General features: G+C 34.9%; 1 protein-coding gene across 1 annotated transcript in view; it reads left to right on the top strand.

Moving 5' to 3' along the window:
* Positions 1-17,622, top strand: part of mylk5 (myosin, light chain kinase 5) — a 36,845-nt gene extending 19,223 nt beyond the window's left edge. The window contains exons 6-17 of the mRNA XM_056452699.1: positions 1,517-1,644; positions 1,725-1,878; positions 3,403-3,705; positions 6,895-6,994; positions 9,146-9,349; positions 10,745-10,962; positions 11,840-11,963; positions 12,058-12,210; positions 12,297-12,426; positions 14,390-14,474; positions 14,680-14,802; positions 17,013-17,622. Coding sequence (XP_056308674.1) covers positions 1,517-1,644; positions 1,725-1,878; positions 3,403-3,705; positions 6,895-6,994; positions 9,146-9,349; positions 10,745-10,962; positions 11,840-11,963; positions 12,058-12,210; positions 12,297-12,426; positions 14,390-14,474; positions 14,680-14,802; positions 17,013-17,218 — 1,928 coding nt within the window. The 3' untranslated portion in view covers positions 17,219-17,622. The remainder of the gene's footprint in view (positions 1-1,516; positions 1,645-1,724; positions 1,879-3,402; positions 3,706-6,894; positions 6,995-9,145; positions 9,350-10,744; positions 10,963-11,839; positions 11,964-12,057; positions 12,211-12,296; positions 12,427-14,389; positions 14,475-14,679; positions 14,803-17,012) is intronic.
* The last annotated feature ends 7,712 nt before the right edge of the window (positions 17,623-25,334 follow it).

The following is a 25,334-nucleotide window of genomic DNA, read 5'->3' on the forward strand; positions in this document are numbered from 1 at the left end:
AAAAACTCTCCTGCAGTTTACATGGAAGAATTGAAATTTATTTTGATAAATGGGGAAAATTTCGAAATTTCTGCGACCCACAATGTTAACAAACATGTAACAAGACAAAATAATAAGTAAGGCTATGATAGTAGCAACCCCCCCCCCCCTTTTTTTTTTTCTTTGTATGAGTTTTGATTTGGTTTACTTACTCAATTTATATGACGTTTTTAATTTATTGTATTTATTTATTTTGTATTGTTCTGTTTCTATTTTAATGCTCTCTATTTGATATTCAAGTGCATTATTTGAAATAATAAAAATCAATAAAAAATTTCAAATCATAAAAAAAGAACATTTAATTAATTGACAAAGTAAGTCTACCGGTATGACTACCAGCTTGATTGACTAAATAAAAATGTATCTTTTTATTTACAACACTCTGTTTACCTTATGTGGCCCAACTACATTAGCTTTTTTATATAAACTGAAATAATATCAGGAAGAATATCTTACAATCAGATTAAATCAACAAAACTCCTCTTGACACAACAAAGATGGCAAAGAAAAAAAAAAAAGTTGCATCGCATTTGTTAGCAAATGTCTTTCTGAATGGACAACTGAATCATTGTCTCATATCAAAGCTCAAGATTCATTCATAAACAAAACATGGTATGGAGATGTACAGCAGCTGAGCTGTTTGGAAGCGTTTTCAAGAAAATGGAGCAACATTTGGACAACAGTAATTCTAAAAATGTTTCTGATTTTAGGGATAATAATAATGATTCATTTTAGAAACAGGAAACCTAGAATCTGCTGTAACTTAGATATTAATGGTGAATCTTGCTCAAGCAAGCTAAAGCAAGCCCTGTTAACTGTGTTTTACAGTGAATACAGAACAGCTTAATTACACTCGCATCAAACTGCCTAAACTGTTCTGATATGCAGTTATGCACGGCAGGTGCAACATAAATTTATAATATTAAACAACTAAATATCAAACCTTCTGTTCTCTTCTTTTTAAAGAATGCAAGAAGAAAAGTTTCGTCTAAACTGCTCTTAGAATTTGTAAAAATCTCATGAAATGATGCAATGAACTGTATTGTGCTTGTGTGTGGTGCTTTATTACAATACTGAGTTTTGATTGGCCAATCGTAATTGTTTATAAGTCAAAAATTACCATAAATAGAGAATTTGAATATTTAATTTGCATGGTAAGTTTTACATTACACACACTGTTGTTTAGGCAGTTCATTCCGCTGTGGCTACCCCAGATTAATAAAGGGATTAAGCCGAAAAGAAAATAAATGAATGAATGACACTGTTGTTTATCTAAAGGTTTTAAAAGGGGATGCTTTTTGTCATTTTTTTCCATAAGGGGGATGCCATCCGCCCCAAATTCGAGCACTGTATATAACTTTTTACATTTAAGCAAGATGTGTAGTACAATGCTTATATGTACAAACGTAAGCATTCAGTTTTGATGAGAAACAATGAAGAATCATTGAGGTCTCATAGTAAGTGTCATGTTTTACAGCACCTCCTCTGCAGTTTGTGGATCCATCAGACCGGTTGGAGGTGCGAGTCGGAGAAACGGCCCGTCTAGAGTGTTTCTTCAAAGGTAGCTCTCCTGTAGCATCTTGCTGGGTCTTTAACAAAAAAGAGGTACATAGTTACAACACAGCACAATTAAGACATACAATTCATTGTACTGGTTGTGTGCATAACAATTTGTCTTTCTGAAGGTGGAGGAAAGCTCCAGGTTTCTGATCGAGTCCTGTGATGAAAACAGTTCTCTGGTCATTTCCGAAGCAGTTCCTGAAGACTCTGGGCGTTACACAATATTCGTACGAGATCGCAAAAGTTCAGCCCAACACACAGTGACACTAAATGTCATTGGTAAGTCAAGACCCTCACAATTTGTTATTATAAAACACTATAGAAATACTAAACTTTGAAAAGGACAAAGTGCAGTACTCAATAATTAGTCCCGCCTCCTAAATAAAAGAGCCAATCACTAACTGGTAAAGTCGTTGCATCACTGCAGCTGCTATTATAAACTCCAATTATACTATTAACTATTATAAACTGCAATTATAAACGCCATTGCAAGAGATTGGGGCAGTTAATAAATAATAAGATAATAAACATGCCATGATAAAAGATAATAAAGTTATAAACCAATAAAATCATTAATTTCATTTTAATTTGTTTAACAACTTAATGACTGGAACTTTTATGTGTTTTGTCCAGAAACACATGACATTTATGCAAATTTCTTTTAACTTTACATCATTTATATGGGAATCAGAGAGTGAAATTAAAGAGTAAGACTTCTTTTAACACTCTTTCCATACATTTTAAAACAACTTAAGCTATTTTGCGTTTCAACCGGTATTGGTGACATTTTATCTTATATTTACTAAATACTGATTGTACGAAAGTGATAGAAAACTATAACATTATTCACCTCACACCAAAAAGGCCGTTGGTTCGAGCCCTATATGTGTTCGAGTGCTATAGGTTAATTGAATAAGCTAAATTGGTCGTAGTGTATGTGTGTGAATAAGTGTGTATGGATGTTTCCCAGTGTTTGATGCGGCTGGAAGGGCATCCGCTGGGTAAAACATGTGCTGGATAAGTTGGCGGTTCATTCTGCTGTGGCGACCCCTAATTAATAAAGGGACTAAGCCAAAAGGAAAATGAATGAATGAATAAACCACTAAGCATCCCCATATTCACAGATTAAATGAAGGCAAACTTTAGAATACAAACTTTATAATAGTATAATCAAAGAGCATAGAATCACCAAGGCGACACTATAGTGTGATTTGGGAAACAGCCACTAGATGCCGCTAGTGTCACGCAGCGGCCATTTTGGAATGAAAATTCCCATAGAACAACAGCATATTATAAGTCTGTAAAAAAACTATTAAAAGTGCTGATGATTGTGATATTAAGTGTTGTATTGTCATCTTTCAGGTTGCTTCTCAGCTTTAATGCACTTTTTAAATAATTATATAAAAACAAAGCAGCTGCTTACCATCGCAACAGCAATAAGAATCAATGGGCGGCCGATCGCTTTCACTCCAAAATGTCAGAATCGTGGGGCTGTTTATGGGCGCTGCTGTTGCAATGGAACGAACGTTCTATTGAGTGTCGCCTCTTGGTCATTCTAAGCTCTTTGGCATAATCAAAAATTATACAAAATTTAATACCTTGTAAAATAGCATTTATAACTTTTAAATAAATTATTTATAAGGGCCTTAAATTTCCCTAAAACTTATCAACTTTTAATACATTTTAAGACACCCTGTTCTGTGATAAACACTCATTTGACATTATTAGAATCTTTAAATAGTTTTATATTTGAGTAACTGCTTGATGATGGCTTGACAAGGTTTTTGTGTGTGTTTTCTGCAGACCTGCCTCAGCCGCCTGCTTCTTGTCCAGTGGCGCGTGTTCTGTCCCCTCACTCTCTGGTTCTTTCCTGGTCTGGACCATCATATGATGGTGGCAGTGCTGTGACGGGATACGTGGTGGAGGTCTGTGAAAAAGAGACTGAGCAGTGGAAAGAGCTCACAGCGCAGTGTAAGAGCACCTCCCTCAGGGTGACCTCTGGCCTCCAGCCTCAGGGTCAATACTGCTTCCGAATAAGAGCCTGTAACACTGTGGGGGTCAGCGAACCCAGCCAAGAGTCCCAGACAGTCATGATGGACAACCCAGGTGAGGCACTTATCAGTTTCCTGAAATCATAGCAAAGTTCCTATGAGAACTTTAGTATTTCCTTAGTACAAAATATACATTTAAAAGGAAAGCGTACTAAAACACACAATACACCAAAGAATGAAAATGTATTACATACAGGCATGGGCCTACAGCATATGCGATACGTGGAAGATTCTGATGGTACCTTGTATAAAAATATCACGTCTTGATGGTATTGTATTTACTGCTTAAAAATATATTATTTTTAAATGTCTGGGTAAAAAACCAAACTTTTCCCCCATTTCAATACAACATATTTTATTTTGAGAAACATTTAAAATATTTTGGGACAGTAAACATGTCAGGTTAAATCATTCAAATGAATCATTGACTTCTGCTGTTTTCATTAGTTTCAAAAACATTGATTTCTTCACAATTTAAAATAGCAAAAAAATAGATTAAAAAAAATCTTACATATACTGTAGGAACGGCATAGTAAAAAATGTTGGCGGTTTTAAAACCTTGACTTTTCCAAACCCCAATATACTTTGAAAACAGTTATCGTCCCATACCTAATTACATATACAGTCAAAAGTTAAGAAACCCTATTGAATTTCATGGTTCTTCATTTCAGGACATAATATAAGGGACATTCAACCAGAAACGTAAATTTTCACTGATAAAAAATGTGACAGGGCCTGACTTCTGCTTGTCGTCCTCAAAAGAAATCATACAAAAACAAGCATAAAATCATACAATTCAATGACAGAACGCATCCTTGATCACTGTCAGCTTCTTTGTCAAATGATCTTAATTTATAGTCATAGTTAGGCCCACACGGTATCTGCGTGCACAGAATTCCGCAGATTTTCCGCAAAATTCAGCAGATTTTTAGCCCATCATTAATTCTGTTTATTTACTTGAGTAAATGTGTGTAAATCTATATTTATTCAGTTTTTAAATTACAGTAATATTATTGACTAATATGAAAATGTTCATCTGATTTATGTACAATGCAGTTTGTACAGTAATATTTTCTGTGTTTTAGTAGAGATATTATATGAGAGACTTGCTTTGTTTACCAAATGAAGTGAATCTAATTGGATTTGCAATTTAAACATTAAATAAAAGTTTTTAAAAAATGTTATTATTTATTTCACATATTAAAGTTTTACTTATGATACTCCCAAAATAATTCAGTAGAAATCCGCAGATTTTTACCAAAATTCTCCACAGAAATAGCAAAAAACGTCCGCATATTCGGTCTGGCCCTAGTCATAGCCCTAAAGGTGTATTGCACGCATTTTATGTTAAATTTAATGCAGATGTCACAGGACTGACTGAAACATGGGGACAATTGTAAATTTCTTTGCATTATATATTTGTAGTATTTATTTGTAAAATTTATTTATCGTTTTATATTTTTAAATGATGTGAATGATAATAGCTTAAACTTTGCTATTTCTGAAGTTTTTTCTTCTAAATAACAGAATAACACAATAGTTTTAGCATAACAAAACTATTCAATTGGGCTGAGGACAAGGACAATGAAAGGGTTTGTACAGTGTAAAGTGTTTTTAATAAAGAACAAAAAATCTGAGAATGACATATTCCTTTACAGAACAACTCACAGAAATCAACCATCAGTCCATTTTAGGATTAAATACTTTTTATGAAATGAAATACTTTTTATTGACTGTATTTATGTTTTTATTTCAGGGACAGATAATGCACGTTTCTGGTAGAATGTCCCATAAACCTATGTTTCTTGGCAGATCTTAAAATTTGGAAGAAAAAGCATCAGATGAACAACACAACATATTACAGTGTCATTATTAATTTAGCAAAAATAATGCCTAATTTGAAGAGCCTAAAGTAACAATCCTAGGTCACCCAATGATTCACATGCCTATAGATCCACTTTTAGCAGTAATTACCTAGAGTAATCATTTTCTGTAGGACTTTATCAATCTCCCAGATCATTCTAAAGGACATTTGGTCTGGACAATTTAAAGACCTTGTATTTTTCAATTTTGGCTAAGCGTTAGCCTGGGCATTATGTTCACACACCTGAAGGATCCAGACCAACAAACTGCAAAAACTTCAGCTGATAATTGTTTTATTTGCAGTGCCTGAACTATTTTTTAATGCTATATGTTGTTGTTTTTCTGTGGTTTCATTTTCTCAATTTTAAGAGAAAAAAATTGATCATTTGCTCCATCAGTGTTCCATCATCTGATGTTTTTAATGTCCGGATTTGGAAAAAATAAAATGTCAAAGGATGTCATCTTATTTCCGTGACTGTACACATACATGTTGCAACAAGTTTATGATGAGTACATTTTAGTTCTCTTGAAATGACATAGAAGGAAAGATTTTGGTACAAAGGTAAAGTTATTCCAATTGGACACATACTTTGTTCACATTCTTCCTGTCTTCTGCCTGAAGGCACTATCTTAAATTACGTACATTGTGGGTGTGTCTTGTCACTCATGACACTCTTTAACATTTTAATTTCCTCATGACTTCTTCACACAATTACTTTCATACAGGTCATAACTGCAGATTGCAAATTTGTTGTGCTTTAAGTAATTGCCGTAAACCAACATAATAAGTAACTGCTCAAAATAATCTCAATAAAGTGTAGTAAAAGTACTAACAGCTTACATCAGACCCTCTTTTGGTGTTAAAAGAACTACTGAGGTTTTATTAAAGGTATGGCATTACATTAAATTTGTGAGAGTATTTTAATCTATCACTCACTATTGGCCTGGCAGGGATAATATATAAACAATTTTTTATGTCAACATCCCTGTTTTGACAACACTATTTTCTCTGAATTAAAAAAAAGAGGGTTTCAGTTTTTAGTACATCATTATTATGTAAATGTTCCCAAAGTGGGCACAGTGACATATATGTGTTCATTAATAACAAATACTGAAATACTTCATAAAAATATAAAAAATTGTCAACTTTCATGGTGACTTAACATATATTTAATGTTGGATTAACTGGTTTTAAAGAGTATTTAAATGCAGCACTCAATTTGCTTAAATATTCCCACAATTTGTGGGAACACGGTTCAGTAACCAGATTGTAAACAGGAAGAATGTGTTTAAAGTCATTACTGAAAGGCATGTGATCAAAGAGAGTTAAGCTTTGAGTTGAAGCCCCACGGTCAATGAAAGTATGTCGTCTTTTTAACAGGAGATTCCTGTGAAGGGAAGCCAGTGGAGTATGTGAATGTGATCATCGACACTCAGCATAAACTCACTGACCACTATAATGTCCTGGAGAAACTAGGAGTGTAAGTATGCTCAACAAACACACACTTTAACAGGCTCTCATTCGAAAGATCTGTCAAGTGTAACAAAACTTCTGAGTGTGTTCATGTTCCTACAGGCAAACCTGCTTCAGATAGAGAAAACAACACGTACACTAGATCCTGATTCCCAGAAAAATGCTAAATTATCATGTTTACAGAGGGGGTGGGGGTGGTGGGGACTTAAAATGAAAAAGGAGTTAAGTTGGGGTCAGGGTTGGCACATTTTCTCTGGAAATGCCGTCATTTTTCTTAACCTGTATGTGTAGGAGGTGATAATAAAAACAGAAAATAATTACTGACTGGAGGCAAAACAGCTAGTTCACTTAAAGAGACAGTTCACCCAAAATGAAAGTTCTAGACTTGCTTGAAATTTTCTGTTGAACACACACACACACAAAAAATAATAATAGCAATAATATAATATTATATATATATATTTGAAGAATGTTGGAAAGCAGCAGCCATTGACTTCCATAGTATTTTTGTTCCTACTATGGATGTCAAAACCTACTGCCTTCCAACATTCTTCAAAATACAGTGCATCCGGAAAGTATTCATAGCGCTTCACTTTTTCCACATTTTTTTATGTTACAGCGCTATTCCAAAATGAAATAAATTCATTTATTTCCTCAAAATTCTACACACAATACCACATAATGACAATGTGAAAAAAGATTTTTTTGAAATTGTCATAAAAAATCCCATGTACATAAGTATCATATGACATGTACACAGCCTTTACTCAATACTTTGTTGATGCACCTTTGGCAGAATTTAAGCCTCGAGTCTTTTTGAATAAGATGCCACAAGCTTGGTACACCTGTCTTTGGGAATTTCTGCACACTCCTCTTTGCAGTATCTCTCAAGCTCTATCAGGTTGAATGGGAAGCGACGATGTACAGCCATTTTCAGATCTCTCCAGAGGTGTTCAATAGGATTTAGGTTTGGGCTCTGGCTGAGCCACTCAAGGACATTCACTGAGTTGTTGTGAAGCCACTACATTGATATTTTGGTGGTGTACTTTGGGTCATTGTTGTGCTTGAAGATGAACCATCACCCCAGTCTGAGGTCAAGAGCACTCTAAAACAGGTTTTCATTCAGGAGGTCTTTGTACATTGCTGCATTCATCTTTCCCTCTATTCTGACTAGTCTTCCAGTTCCTGCTGCTGAAAAACATCCCCACAGCATGATGCAGTGCCTGGTTTTCTCCAAACATAATGCCTGGCATTTACTCCAAAGAGTTCAATTTTAGTCTCATCAGACCAGAGAATTTTGTATCTTACAGTCTAAAAGTCCTTCAGACGACTTTTGGCAAATTCCATGCGGGGAATGGCTTCGATCTGGCCACTCTACCATACAGGCCTGATTAGTGAATTGCTGCACAGATGGTTGTTCTTCTGTAAGGTTCTCCTCTCCCCACAGAAGAACGCTTGAGCTCAGACAGAGTGACCATCAGGTTATTGATCACCTCCCTGACTAAGGCCCTTCTCCCCTGATCACTCAGCTTAGATGGCCGACCAGTTTTAGGAAGAGTCCTAGTGGTTCCAAACATCTTCCACTTCCAGATGATGGAGGCAGAATGTACAGAACAGAATGTACCTGAGCTCAATTCAGAGCTTCACGGCAAAGGCTGTGAATACCTATGTACATGTGACTTTTCAGGTTTTTTATTTGTAATAAATTTGCAACAATTTCAAAAAATCTTGAAATGTTTCCACATTGTCATTATGGGGTATTGTGTGCAGAATGTTGAGGAAATAAATTCATTGAATCCATTTTGGAAAAAGGCTGTAACAAATGTGGGAAAAGTGAAGAAGCGCTATGAATACTTTCCGGATGCACTGTAACTTCACTGTAAAAAACGGACTCAATTTAAGTCACCTCAAAAAGCTCTACAGTAAGTTGCTTTACAATTTTTAGTTGAGTCAACTTTTTTACATTGTTTGTTTATGTTTAAGAAAACAAACTCATAATGATTTGAAACCACTTGATGGTGAGTAAATAGTGAGACAATTCAAATTTTTAGTGAACTATCCCTTAAAGAACCAGAGTTTGTATATTGAGATTTAATGATGTATGAAATTATGGGTTTGAGAGCAGGGTTTAATGCTTAATTTCTTGACTGTCTCCCAGAGGGAAGTTTGGCCAGGTGTTTCGGATGACCCATAAGGTGACGGGTCGCGAATGTGCTGGAAAGTTCTACAAGAGTCGTCGGGCAAAGGACAGAGAGGCTGCGAGGAAAGAAATAGAGCTGATGAACTTCTTACACCATCCTAAACTGGTGCAGTGTCTCGCTGCATATGACAACAAAGCCGAGATGGTCATGGTGATGGAGTAGTGAGTATCTCACATGTGGCCATTTTGATAATATGCAGAACTGAGAAATGCCAGCAGGTTTGTGAGCTTTAATAAGTTATTCACTACAATACTTTTGTTACTAGCGGAGAGTGATGCTTATGATCTACAATTTGGGTTGGATAATATGATCAAAAAATGAACAATAAAATGCTAAACTAAGGTCCAGATGGAGGATAAAACAATAAAATGACTAAAACAATAAAAATTATTATAATAATAATTTAAACTGGTTGACATGGTGCTTCAGTGGTTAGCACTGTTACCTCACAGCAAGAAGGTCGCTGGTTCAAGTCCCTGGGCCAGTTGGCATTTCTGTGTGGAGTTTGCTTGTGTTGGCGTGGGTTTCCTCCGGGTGCTCTGGTTTCCTTCACAGTCCAAAGACATGTGCTTTAAGTGAATTGAATAAACTAAATTGGCCGTAGTGTATGAGTGTGAATGTGAGAGTGTATGGGTGTTTCCCAGTACTGGGTTGCAGCTTAAAGGGTATCCGCTGTGTAAAACATATGCTGGATAAGTTGGCGGTTCATTCCGCTGTGGCGACCCCTGATGAATAAAGGGACTAATCTGAAGGAAAATGAATGAATGAAAATGCTAAACTTTTCACATCATTTGTTATCCGTAATTAAATTGAAGCATAAACATATCGAAAATTAATTCAATGTGTTTTGTTTTATCGGGGGACAATTATATTATAATAATTTTTGTAGTTTTATTGGTAAGACCTGTCTACAATAATAAAAAACATGCACTGAATGATGAAGCTAGTACATCCATATAAATTAAAGGAACATGCCGTCTTGTTTTTGAACATAGGATAATTTTACAAGTCTCCTGGAGTTAAAAAGATACTCATTTTCAAACCATTTAGCCAATCTCCAGGTCATAGGAGCACTTTTAGCTTAGCTTAGCATAAATCATTGAATCGTATAAAATATTAGCATCTATAAGTCTATTTTTTTAAAGTGGTGCAAAACAAATAATAATACCCTTCTACCAATTTTTTTGTTTATTTATATATTTTTAAGTATTTAACATTTCGAATGAATTATTTGAATGATTCATTATTTACTGACCTTCAAGTGTTTCCAAACTTTTATTATTTTTTTTTCTGTTTAAGACAAAAGAAGATCTTCTAAAGAATGTTAGAAACCAGTAACCATTGACATCCATAGCAGTAAAAAAAATACATGGAGGTCAATGGTTTCTTCTTCTCAGCTGTTTAACAGAAAATCAGATAAAAAAAAATTTAGTAAATGATGACAGAATTTTCATTTTTAAATTACTAAATGAACTACCCCTTAACCAGCCAGCAAAAACGCTCAGCAAAATATTTCGCATGCAACTATTTGATCTGGTGAATTTGTGTCTGTACAGTGTTGCTGGTGGTGAGCTGTTTGAGCGGATTGTCGATGACAGTTTTGAGCACACAGAGGTGTCCAGTGTGGGCTACATGCGTCAGATTCTGGAGGGCATTCAGTACATGCACCAGCAAAACATCCTCCATCTGGACCTCAAACCTGAGAACATCGTCTGTGTGGACAGAACCGGGATTCAGATCAAAATTATTGATTTTGGACTCGCTAGCAAGCTAGGTACGAGTGTGTAGAAGGTAGTGTCAACACAGCAACAAATGTTATAATAAAACTGTGTGTAATTAAATATAAGGTAAAAAAATTATTTATAATATGCATATATAAAAAAATTATATTATAAAAGATATAATAAAAAATACAATACAATAATGTGTATTAGCATAAAATAGTTTTGTTCACATTTAAAACAAAGGGACACAAACAACAGTACGGTGTTCTCCATCTAAATACATGCAAATATTTTCATGACCATGAGATATAGCAAAAACACTTTTAGTATTCTGACAGACAAAACATTTCTAAAGAAACGGATCTGTAAATGGTAGAAGCCAGGGTTACTGTACTAAATTAAAACTTTTTTATCTTGTCTTATAGTTAATTTTTGTTAATTGAAATCACACATATTATAAATATTAGCTAAAAATGTCACCTTTAAACAAGTTAATACATTAATAAATAAATAAATGAATAAATAAATGAATATTCAATTTAAGAGTGAATATAAAGATCATGAGTGGACTATAACCAATCTAATTAAAATTTTAAAAATAATGAAAACTTAAATCATTTTCTTATTCAAAATAATCATGTTAAATATGGATATAAAGTATTTAAACATCAGTAAAGTACAACTGAATGATTCAGGTTTGAATTAAAACGAAAATGTCAAATAATTTTGTATCACAATGCTAATTGTATAAAAATGACCATATCTATCAAAATATTCATCAAGCTATGAATATTGTTATGTATTATTATAATATTGCTGCATTAATGTGTTGTTATTGTCATTTTAATAGCCTACAGTAGGCTTTCGCATTGTAAATTTTAATATAGCAGTAAAAACAGCCTTGAACGTGTGTGTTGTGTACCTCAGATCCTAACACGCCTCTTAAGGTGATGCAGGGCACTCCTGAGTTTGTGGCCCCAGAGGTCATCAACTTTGAGACCGTCACTCTGACCACCGATATGTGGAGCGTCGGCGTCATCTGCTACATCCTGTGAGCCCAGCAAAACTCAAGTAGATTAGTTAAGCGCCTGCTGCCCTCTAGTGCCGAATAATAGCATGACATTTGGGTTTGTCCTGTCCTGTAGGTTGAGCGGTGAGTCTCCGTTTCAGGGCGAGAGCGACACCGAGACTCTGGCTCTGGTGACCGCGGCGCATTGGGAGTTTGATGAGGAGAGTTTTGAGGAGATCACTGATATGGCAAAGGGTTTCATCAGTTCCCTGCTCAATAAAGATCCCAGGTCAGTTGATATAGTTCATTTTCCTTACAAACCAATGTCAAACGCGTCTGGAAAGGTCGCTAACTCAGGGTTGACCCTTCTGACAGGCGCAGATTGTCGTGTGAGGAGGCTCTGGCTCATGTCTGGCTGGGTTTTTCGTGCGTGGACAACAGCAGCACCAGCAAAAACCTCTCCAAAGATAAGATGAAGAAATTCCTGACCAGGCAGAAGTGGAAGGTAAATCCCCTGTAATTTGACCGTTTCTTTGCTAACAAGATAAACATACTAAGCCAACGACGAGTGTTTAACTTTATCGTGTTTACAGCGTGAGGAATACCTAGAATGTTCACGTACACTTGCACACGTTTAGTTTTAAAGAATAAAATAATTATGTGCTGTTTTAAATAAATCAACCTGAATGTTTGCCAGATATATGCCAAATATATATATATATATATATATATATATATATATATATATATATATATATATATATATATATATATATATATATATATATATATATATATATATATATATACACATACATACATATACATACATACATACACACACTCACCCACCACTTACCTTACTACTAGTAGTAGTAGTAGTAGTAGTAGTAGTAGTCGTCGTGGACCCCCCCATTTTGTCTTCAGAACTGCCTTAATCCTTCATGGCGTAGATTCAACAAGTTACTGGAAATATCAGAGATTTTGGTCCATATTGACATGATAGCATCACGCAGTTGCTGCAGATTTGTCGTCTGCACATCCATGATGCGAATCGCCTGTTCCACCACATCCTAAAGGTACTCTATTAGATTGAGATCTGGTGACTGTGGAGGCCATTTGAGTAAAGTGAACCAGTCTGAGATGATTCGCACTTTGACATGGCGCGTTATCCTGCTGGAAGTAGCCATCAGAAGATGGGTACACTGTTGTCATAAAGGGATGGAAATGGTCAGCAACAATTTTGACCCTATCATCTGAATGTTGCGGCAGAAGTCGAGACTCATCAGCCCATGCAACGTTTTTCCAATCTTCTATTGTCTAATTTTGGTGAGCCTGTGTGAATTGTAGCCTCAGTTTCCTGTTCTTAGCTGACAGAAGTGGCAACTGGTGTGGTTTTCTGCTGCTGTTGCCCATCCGCCTCAATGTTGGACAAGTTGTGTGTTCAGAGATGCTCTTCTGCATACCTTGGTTATAACAAGTAGTTATTTGAGTTACTGCTTCTTTCCATCAGCTGGAACCAGTCTGGCCATTCTCCTCTGACCTCTGGCATCAACAATGCATTTGCACCCACAGAACTGCCACTCACTGGATATTTTCTCTTTTTCCGGCCTTTCTCTGTAAAACCCTAGAGATGGTTGTGCATGAAAATCCCAGTAGATCAGCAGTTTCTGAAACACTCAGACCATACTGTCTGGCACCAACAACCATGCCACGTTCAAAGTCACTTAAATCATCTTTCTTCCCCATTCTGATGTTCAGTTTGAACTGCAGCAGACCATCTTGACCATGTCTACATGATTAAATGCACTGAATTGCTGCCATGTGATTGGCTGAATTTTGTGTTAACGAGCAGTTGGACAGGTGTATCTAATAAAGTAGCCAATGAGTGTGTGTGTGTTTGTGTGTGTGTGTATATGTAAATTTTGTATGTGTGTGTGCATGTTTTAAATGATAAAACAAACTTTTAAAGAATGTTTAAACGATTCTCTCAGTTGTCTTTGTATTGTATGTTTTGTTCTCTAAGTATTTATAAACTATTTTACTGAGAAATTATTGGAGGACACAGTACAGAGTAACATCTGCCATTTTTGCACATTTAATATAAGCAGTCTGCTGTTGTACCATTATAAAATCTCTAAATGTCAAGCTTTAATTATTTAACTTTGTGTTCTCTCCATATAAATATCTGTCTGTTAATGTGCAGTTCTCCGATTTTAAATATCTGTCTGTTAATGGGTATTCAAATTATTCTTAAACATACTTTATTATAAGACTTTGTGGTACATAAACTATTGTTAAACTTACTATTTTAGTGTCTTTCTAGTCAAAAATTTGCATTGAATCACAAAAATAAGCGCAAAAGTCATTCTGATCAATTCATGACTCGTACTCAATTCATGAATCAAACTCAACTTCACTGTATTTGTTTCTCTTCTCTCATTATTCTTTTGTTTCTCCATTCTTAGAAAACAGGAAAAGCCTTGCTGGCTTTGAAGAGGATGGCCATCTTGTCTAAACCAGAAGCTTCTGCAAGCACGAGCCCTGTCCATGGTGAGAAAGAAATCAAACATGAAAGAAAATCAATGTGCTTCAGAAACTACTATGAAATACAACACCCTGCAGAATGTCCCCAAAATCAATTGTGACATCTGACAGCTCTGACTCGATTCACAGAAGGTGTCAGTGCCGTTTTTCATGTAGCGATGGATATTTTCACAGTTCAATAATACATCTGTCTTGCTCTGTGGCATTACAGAGACAGAGCAGGCAATGCAGTCTCTGGAGCTGAAGCTTCAATGTAAACCTGAGTTCAGTAAGACTCCATCTGACCTGAGCGTCCCGCAGGGCTCCAGCGTCCATCTCTCCTGCCTCATCACAGGTTAACACACACCGACAGACACCAATGACCTTTTGCATAAACAGAACACACTCAAAAGATGACATTCAAACTACTTATTTAACAATTGTGTGCTGTTGGGGAGGTTTTCATTAACTCAGAGAAGATTTTGAGTCTTAATTTGGCCACAAATTTCTCTGTGTTTCAGCGAACAGAATGTTTTTTGGTGACAAATCTTATTTTGATACATGTTTTGGTAAAAATTCATCAATACACTATGTCAATATATTAATGTTTTTGCCCCATTGACTTCCACTATAATGACATTTTTTTGAATGCCATGCCTTGACAGCATATAATCATGCATTCTTGATTGTTGCTGGTTTTCATGGTTGGGAAAAGGTACATTTTTTTATTTTACGGTCAATCATCAGTTGCTGTGCCGAAAAAGCTTAGTTTCTGCTAGGGCTGCACAATATATCGTTTCAGCATCGATATCGCAATGTGTGTATGCACAATAGCCACATCGCATAGATATATTATAGTTGAGTAAGGGTCACAGTTCAGAACAGATTTTATAACAGCATATATAAGATTTTATAACATACAATATTATATTTGTACATATACATTAGATTAGTCTGTACTGAAGCCAAAGCTGGAGCTTATCTAACAAAATAACTTATGATAATGCTCCAAAAACTAGTACACCCAAATTTATATTTTATAGAAAAGTATTAAATACAAATTTTATAAAGAGGAAAAATCAAGAAGCAAAAAAAAAAAAATCTATTTTAGTTGAAATTTTGTAGGTTGTGATTTTTTTTGCAATATTTTGCTTTAATTTCTAAATATGTTTGGTGACTAAAATATTACTTTAATAAATATATCTGTTTAATAAATCTGTTTTGTTTAAATGCACCAAAATACATTACCTATAATCACTGAGAAATGGAGAAAAATATTCATTTTCAAAATGGGGTGTACTCAATTATGCAGAGCACCGTAGTCTCTTACTGGTGTGTGTGCAATATTTGTATGTTTATAACCACCTCTGAGAATAGTGAGGGTTGCGAGTCACTGGAATTGTTATTTTGGGGGTCGTGAGCTGAAAAGTTTGGGAACCCCCACCCTACAGAATCATCCCAATCGATCTAAAATTATGAATTCTTTACAAGATATTCAAGTCATACACTGTACATCGCAGTAAATGATAATATTGCAATGTTAGTTTTTTTTAGGGATATCCTAAACAGGTTTTTTTGCCCTCAAGTCTGAGTCAGAGTCATTTGATTTTGAGTATCTACCGATACCCGATCCGATACTTCTATAATAAGATATACAAGATAAAAATTTCAAATTGAGGTTTTACGTGCTCCATAAGCATAAGAAATCCAGGGTTCTCTATAAAGGCGATTAGTAGATCACTCATTGCGATAATTTGTGCTATTTTAGCTGTGATGCCTTTGCGTCAAACTCTCCTGCAGCGTGAGCATCGTTGTGAGAGGATGTCGATGAGCGTGCATCGTCTTCGGTTGGGTTGCCTGGGTGAACTCGCTGTATTGTGTCGGGTGTTTGTTTTTGAGGTGTCTTATCAGGTTTGTTGTGTTCAATGTAGCCTTTTCCTTTCCACCTCTTGCAATCCCAAGTTTACATATCTCACAGATTGCTATGACAATGTCGTCGTCATCAGGTTTATAATACCTCCAGACCACAGACATGCTCTCGCTTTCCGCTTGAAGCTGCTTCCATGTTCTACTTTGCTGGCATTTAACCAGTAAGGTCTCTGAAAAAAAGTGATGTCATACCGCATGCGTTGCTGTTTCTGTGTGAAGTCAAGAAAGAGGTCTAGCTCTGTGCCATCACATAACTATAGTCCTGATCGAGAGGTAACGTTAGATTCCGATCAAGTCTGAAACCACGTGATAGCCAGGCCCAATTTCCGATCACGTGATCTGATCTGGACATCCCTAGTATTTTCCAATATCGTGCAGCCCTAAATGCAAGTCAGTGGAGCAAGAACATCCCCAAGCATAACAAAACGGTAGCAAATTTGAACAGTACACAAGTGTTAAATGAACTAAAACAGAATTTTTGAGGGTGTTTTTTAGGACAACTTAATTGTTTTAGGTCCAATTCACTTAAATTTGTAAAAACTAATAAGTTAACTTAATTCCTTCATGTTGTCCCAACTCAAATCGATTGTGTGGAACCAGCGCATGAAATCACAGCTCCTTCTGTCTGTGTTTCAGGCTACCCTGACCCTGAGGTGGTGTGGTTGAAGGACGGAGAGCTGCTGGAGCTGCACGGCGGCTGTGTGACGGTGGACTATGAGGAGAATGGCAGCTGTACTCTCATCTTAAACAATGTCTCTTTATATCACAGCGGCCTGTATTCCTGTAAAGCCACTAATGCACTCGGGGAGGCACTGTGCTCTGCTACACTTACTGTAGAGTAGAAAAACACACACATGGATTCAGAATAGCACACAGGTTACATTGAAATGCGCAGAGTAGAGAGATTGAAATATATTGTTGTAATCAATGCCAGAATAATTATCAATTCAGTGTTAAAACTGTAATAAAATAAATTCTGATTGATCTTATTGGTATTTCTTATAATCACAGCTAAATTCAGTGGTCAGTTCTCTTTTTAGATTGTGTCAGTTTTGTTTCTCTTTGGTTTTCTCTGATGGTTAGCCCTCATACTGTAAAGATATAGAAAGCAGATATTTTTTTGTGCAGCATATTTTATGATGGAAAACTTAGCAAATATCCAGAACAATGCTGTGTACTGGACTAAACAATTTCTTGCTTGTGCATAAAATATATAGTATTTTTATTAAATAATAATTCATGAAGAGCATATGCGTCATTCTTGAATTGTTGGTACAGTTTTGATAAACTTTCCATTGTATATTAAAAAGCAAAGCCTTTAACGAAACTTAAACCAAATTTTATCAAGTTGAATTTCTACAAAATAACACACACTGCACTGTTTTTAGAAATAGGCAAGTTCTGGAGTTAAACAGTTGAGTTTTACCATTTTTTATTCATTCTGTTGAAGCGCGCACGCACGCACGCACGCACGCACGCACACACACACACAAAAAATAACAATAGTGTTTACATGTTTAATTATGGACTTTTTGTCTCGAAAATATGAACTTAAAGACTCTCACTAAATCTATTCTTGACTCCTGAGTCTTCTATTCACTTTCAATTAATATTGAATTAATTCAAATTTGAATGAGCTTTTTTGTGTTTACTTAGATAACATTGACATGAAACATCCATTTTCTGTATTATTTGTAATCGCAGCTATGAAAAAATACATTTTGTGTCTGTCCTTTACATTCTGGTCAACTCTGTTACATTGTTTCTGAAAAAAGGAATAACAATTTTAAAGCACTGATTTACAAAAAAAGGCATGTCATTATTCTGCTTTCAATCATTTGTTCAAATGTTCAGGACACACCAGTATAGCAGTTTAATTATTTGTCACCTCTGTTATTGTGATATTCGGTAAATTTCATCTCATACACCTTTTTAAAAAAAACATTTATTAATGAATGAAAATACACAATCAGAAAATCAATATAAAAGACGGAAAATACAAGTTACATTAACTGCATTTTTACAGGGAGAAAAAATGATAATTTTAATAATATTAAACTCCATAAAATTCTGTTTTAGCTTGAGCTAAAGCACGATTTGGTGGGAAATGTCAACTCTTAGCGGTTTAACTACAATTAGTAACAGAATCATATTTTCCCTATCACATTTAAGAATTTTGCTTTAATAAAGCATTCAGTTTACTCTAAACTATACAATGTTGTAAGACAATTGCAGTTTAAGGGAAATGAATGAACCCTTAAAGGAGTCAAAACAGCGCTCTGATGGCTGCATGAACTATGGGGATCTCTAGTAATTTGTAATTGCAGATGTAGTCTGTGATCTTACTATTGTGCAAACTGGCCATGCGTTCAGCAGTTAAAGTAATATTTGCTAGAGGCAAAAGCACTAAGGATCTGTGAAAAATACAAGTACGGTGGAAATCGGCATATCTGTAATTTGGCATAGTTGTACATGAATTTGTTTTATATGTGTTCTGTACACCCTGAATGCTAATTTAGGGGATTTATTCCTGTATTTAAATACACTGAAAAAATGATTCAAAGATGATTCCTGATTTACAAAATGTTTTTAAGTTAAATGGTTGTAAACAACTTATTTGGGCTAAATTTAAACAAATTAAGTTGAACATTACTCATTTTAATTTGTTTGTTTATATTCAACACATATAAATTGCTTGCAAAAATCTTGCAGAAATTTTTTTTTCAGTGTAGTTATCATTCCTGAAACTTCAGTGTGGATGTGGCCTGTTTGCGAAAAATGATCAGTGATTGCATTTAGCTTTTTTATGAATCATTTTAATAATTTTAAGGCCTGTATGGCCTATAAATACTGACTCGATTTTTTAAATTGGTGAAAAATTTCACTGTCAATTTAAGAATATTTACAGTCAACGTAAAACTAAAATTCATCTATTTTTTTTATATATCTTACTAATGTTCTTGTGAACGATTGATTTCTTTGTTTCTTTTTTTTTCACTTTAAATCAAAATATTTTAACTGCTGCAGAAACAACAGAAGTCTCCAATCAGCATAAAGGGATAGTTCACCCAAAAATAAAAATGTACTCACTAATTAGACACTCAAGTCGTTCCAAACTTTTAAGAGTTTTTTCCTTCTGTTGAATACAAAATGAAATATTTGGAAGAAAGCTGAAAGCCTGTCACTATTGTCTTCCATAGTAGAAAAGCAAATACTATGGAAATCAATGGTTACAGGATTTCAACATTTTTCAAATTAACTTGTTTTGTGTTTAACTGAAAAAAGAAACTTATAATGGACTGAAACAAGTAATTGGTGAGTAAATTATGGCAGAATGATCATTTTTGGCTAAACTATCCCTTTGAAAACCACCAACAAGCTGCAAGCTCAAAATCCGATTAACAATTGATACAGTAACATTATATTTTAATAATCTGATTCACTTAGATGTCACCGTAGAAAACATCTGCCACAACTTTTATAACTTTTGACATATAATATATGAATTTATATTTCACTGTTAAATTAGAACTCTCATCTTTGATCTCAAATTTGGCAGTCAAATGTATACTTCTCTCAATGTAAAGGAAACCTTCTAAGACACATTTGCAGGTTGGACTGATGCTGTACGTGCCACTTTAACAAACTAAGGCCATTTTGTGGTCATTTGACACAAGCCATTTGCAAAGGAGGTTGACGTATCCATATCAGTAACACCAAATGTTGCAGTCTCTCGTGACCAGAATATTTGCTTGGAAAAAAAAGCCACATTTTGTGACAATTCTGGTTATTCAATAGGCATTAGACAATAGACAAATGAAGTCATATATTTTCATATGTTGATTTATGCTTATTTTATCCATGAGGAATCACGGCATGTCAAAAAAAATATGTAATATAAACTGATCTTTTTAGTAGTTCCTATTTAGTTGCATTTCCATAGAATCTAAGCATAATCCACCAATAAACAGAATTTTCCCTCCTATTTCCTGCTCCATTGTCATTTTCCTACAATTTGCATTTCCAAAGCACAGAAAAGAAGTCAACTACATGGTCTGTGACAGTATGAAACTGCTTATTTTCATGTTGGACCCTGTATGAAGGTCAAATAAAAAGATAAGTAGACCAGAACAAGACCTTAAAGTCAAATCTCCACAGCACAAGAAGGTCATCATAACCAGCGTGTGATTTTGGCTCATTCTGAACATGTTTAAAAATGGAGACTTCTATAGCCATGTTAAATCACAGTGCCTTCTAGGTTTAACAGAACATTCTGGGCCGGTATAAGATTCTGGCAGTATTATAACCTTGGATAAAAATGTCACGGTTTAATGGTAACGTCAATACTGCTCTATTCAATTCAATTCATCTTTATTTCTTTAGCGCTTTTACAGTGTAAGTTGTGTCAAAGCAGCTTAACATAAAAGTTCTAGTAAATTGAAACTGTCAGTCCAGTTTTCAGAGCTGAAGATCAGTTTAGTTAATTTCAGTGTGGTTTAATTTTCACTGTTGAAAGTCCAAACACTGAAGAGCAAATCCATCAATGCGCAGCTCCACAAGTCCCAAAACCAAGCAATCCAGTGTAAAATATGTTCTTTTTAAATGTCTGGGTAAACAACAATGTTTTTTCACATTGAACACAATATGAGCAATTGCATGCAAATGTCTTTTTACCAAAATAGCGAAGCCCTTTCTAAGTTTTTTGTATAGGCCTGTATTTTACAGGACTGTAAAAATACTCAAAAATGTCTCTGTTAACGTTTTCAAACTGTTATATTTGATTTACCAAAGTCACGCAAGTGGCAATTTCACATCCGTCACATCCATAACAAAGCTTTGTTCCTCATAAATACAAAAATGTTAAATAAAATGAAATCAATCCTGTTTATTCTAAAGTGTGCCAACTTTTATCCTGTTGATTAGCATTATTTCTTTTGGATTGTGCAGTTTAATTTACAGAATTTCTACAATGTTGTATACTGTAAACTTGCTGACTTTTTTGGTCACACTTAAAACGATTGTTTATTTCCCTCACTCAAAATATAACAATGTTTACAGATTGATATTCTTCTGATCCCATAACTCTGTGTTTAGTTGTTTTGGAAAATATAAATAGACGTTTCAATATAATGTTAACATATACTTTCTCTGCGAATTTATGTTTTGAGATTTTACTGCCAATGTCGCATCCATAAAGCTGGAATTACTCATACATTTTATTTTAAGAAACATTGAACATATTTTGGAACAGTAAACATGTCAGGCTAAATAATTAAAAAAAAAAAACATTGACTTCAGTTTTAAACACACAGATTTCTTGAAATCTGAAAAGAAATCTTTGAATATCTGTCTTTTCTTTGAACACTGCACTACTGTGGTCCATAGCATGCTTGGATGTTGGTGCATAAGCCATTTGTTTTTCAAATGTTTCCTGAATAATGGGTAGCTCTTGATGCAGAGGGTCCTTTTCTGCTAGACATACTGTTGCCCTAAAAAAATAAATAAATTAATCGTAAAAAAAAAAAACATGTTAAAAAAACAACAACATACATATACGTAAGAACAGTATTATATCAGAAAATTTTAGCGGTTTTAAATCCTTGACTTTTCCAAGTCGTGGTAAACCTTGAAATCAGTTATTGTCCCGTGACTAGAAAATTGATCTTTGATTTCTTGGGATGAACAAGACATTTTCTCTCTGCAACACACAGGATATTTTCACTTCTTCCAGATCTGTGAAAGCTCTGTATACTAAGGTAGAGGTGTATTAAAATCCCACAATCAAAATCCACACTTTCTGAAGCCAGTCAGGCACTGACAGCAAAGCCAATTTCAAAGTCACTTTTCTTCCCCATTCTGATGTAGGCATGGGACGATAACCATTTTCAAGGTATAACGTGGTTTGGAAAAGTCTAGGTTTTAAAACCAACAAAATATTCTGCAATACCGTTCCTAAGGTATTTCTAAGACTTTTTATTTACTTTTTTGTGTGTTTTTTAGGACAACAGTATCTCCAGGAGAAAAAACATCCAAAGATGCCGTTTTAAATGGTTAAGAAATCAGTGTTTTTGAAACTAATGAAGACAGCAGAAGTCAATGATTCATTTCAATTATTTATCCTGACAATGTTTGCTGCTCCAAAATAATATAAATCTTTCAAAAAACAGAATATATTGTTTTCAAAGGGGAAAAAGGTTTTTGTTTTTTACCCAGACATTTAAAAAGAATATTTTTTAGAGCAGTGAGCACAATACCGTGAAACCGTGATATTTTTATCCAAGGTTATCATACCGTCAAAATCTTATACTGGCCCATTCCTATTCTGATGTTCAAGTTGAACTTCAGTAGATGTCTTACCAATGTCTAAACGGTTTAAACGACAGAAGCAAGCAATGACAAACTTTTCTTCTTTAAAAGTCATGTCAAACCTTCCCTTTAAATCAGGGTCAGGTTTAACCCAACTAAACCAAAGTGGAACAATTAAGCACAACATGACCACAATTCAGCTAAAATGAGTGTGTTGTTGTGTGGAGCTTCAAAAGTTTGTCACTTTAAACCAAATGATTCAGCCTCAAACAGGTGTACCATCTGAGGCAAAAAAGTGGAAAATAAGCTGGTTTTGCAAATGGTTATTTGATCTTCCCAATGCAAATATATCACAGATAATGGATGTCAGACACATCAATCACAGACAGACACTGAACTATAAAAATCTGACCCCTCCGTCAATGAACATCAGCCTTTTCTGCTGTCAAGATGGAGATGTGGACAATAGATGCCTCATCCTCCCAGACCACGAATGGGAGTTCCTCCAACATTTCATCTCAGAACCAACTCTGCACAGGATCATACAACCCAATCCTCGATATCCTGATGCTTGTCATCAATCTTCCAATGACCCTTTATGTGATGGCAGATTTATTTCGAAAACAATGCGGCGTATCTTCAAGTCCAGGAAACTCATCTCCTTCTAATCACAGCGAGCTTCTGTTTCTTCATCTTGCAATCTCGCATTTCTTATTATACATCCGAGTTCTTCTAAACATCATCCAGATGTTTAGTGGAGTGACCGGAATTGAGCAATACATTACAGCGTTCCACAGCTGCAGTTTGATTGGCGGATCTATATTCTTCAATGGTTTGTGTATAGACTTGTACATCGCCGTGGCTCATCCCATACTGTATGTGAACCAGAGGCAGTCCACAAAGAAAACACAGGCGCATATATTTTGTGCACTTGTTTGGATCTACAATGTCATCATAGGAACCATCATAGTGGTTTTTAAAATCTCTATGTACAGACCGTTGACTATGGCTTCTTTTTGTGCAACAGTGCCCATTAGTTTTATCATTAGTGTGGGGATTTTGTTTACTTTACACCCCGCTGGATCAGGAAAGGACAGTCGGACATCAAAAACCGACAAAACCAAACAGAACGCCATTCGCTTCATTTTGAACAGTTTGGGTATAATGGTAATTTACTTTCTGCCTCACATCTGTGTATTATTCTACTTCTCAGTAGAGAAAGTTGATTGGCTACATCTGCCATGTCAAACTCTGCCTCTGCTACTGGTGGTCCAGATTTTTGAATTCGTGACCCCTGTGATGTTCTTTTCGAACACAGGGAAATTACATGCAGTAGCTAAATGTTGCTCTGCTATACGAAGCAATGCTGGAAGTTGAAGTAAATTGTCTTTTTACTCATAAAACCCACAGTGAGATTAGTTTATGCATAGTGAGATCGGAAAATGTATATTTGTTGACATGCACACATTGTACATACTGGGATGAATGTTTGTTACATACGTAATGATTTTAAAATCTACATCTATTAGAGGAACCACAATTTTACAAAAATTTACAAGAAAAAAATAATTAAATAACAAAAACAGATTTGGATGTCCTGTAAACTCAATGATGACTTGGTTTGATGAGGATTTCTGTTGTAACACATTTTAAGATGTTATTTATTCCTGCGATTTAAAGCTGAACATCTAGCGGTCATTATTCCATTCTCTTTAGTGTCAAAAAAATCCTTCAGAAATCTCTTTAATATGGGAGATACCTGGGCCAGACAGAATCTGCGGACATTTTTTGCACAGAATTTTGTAAAAAAAAAAAAAAAAAATTGCTGAATTATTATTATATATATATATACATATATATATAATAATTCAGCAAATTTATGTGGAATGATTTTCGAGCATCACAACTAAAAACTTCATATATATAATATAAAAAAACTTTTTAAACTTTTATTACATGTTTAAAATGTAAATCCAATTACAATCACGTAACTGAAAAACAAAGCAATGATCTTATGACTAAGATAAATGACTAAATTATCTAAATGACTAAATTATCTAAATGACAAAATTTTACATAATTTATCTATCAAAAGACTATTATGTTTTATAAAACTATTAACATATTCTACAAAAAAAAAAAAAAAACGAGCATTAGTTGTATTAGTAATAAATATCAGTGGGTAGCGCTTTCACCTTACAACAAGAAGGTTACTGGTTCGAGCCCTGGCTGGGTCAGTTAGCATTTCTGTGTGGAGTTTGCATGTTCTCCCCATGTCCATGTGGGTTTCCTCCGGGTGCTCTGGTTCCCCCACAAGTTCAAAGACATGCACTGTAGGTGAATTGGGTGCACTAAATTTTGTGTAGTGTATGCATGTATGTCCTGGTCCTCCACGTTAGGGGTTGAGCATTGGGCTAACGACCCACCTCATAAAAATTAAATGTTACGAAACACCAACATGGTGCGGCTAAATATCAACTTCGATATAAGTAGTAAGTACAAAATTTTACTTTGCAAAGTGTATCGTAAATAAATCATGGGAACATTTCCATATTCGTCAATAATATTACAGAAATTAATATAAAAACCGAATAAATATGAATTCACGCACATTTACACAAGTAAATAAATAGACTCAATGATGGGCTAAAA

The sequence above is a fragment of the Danio aesculapii genome, chromosome 3 (assembly GCF_903798145.1).
Source record: "Danio aesculapii chromosome 3, fDanAes4.1, whole genome shotgun sequence".
NCBI lineage: Eukaryota > Metazoa > Chordata > Actinopteri > Cypriniformes > Danionidae > Danio > Danio aesculapii.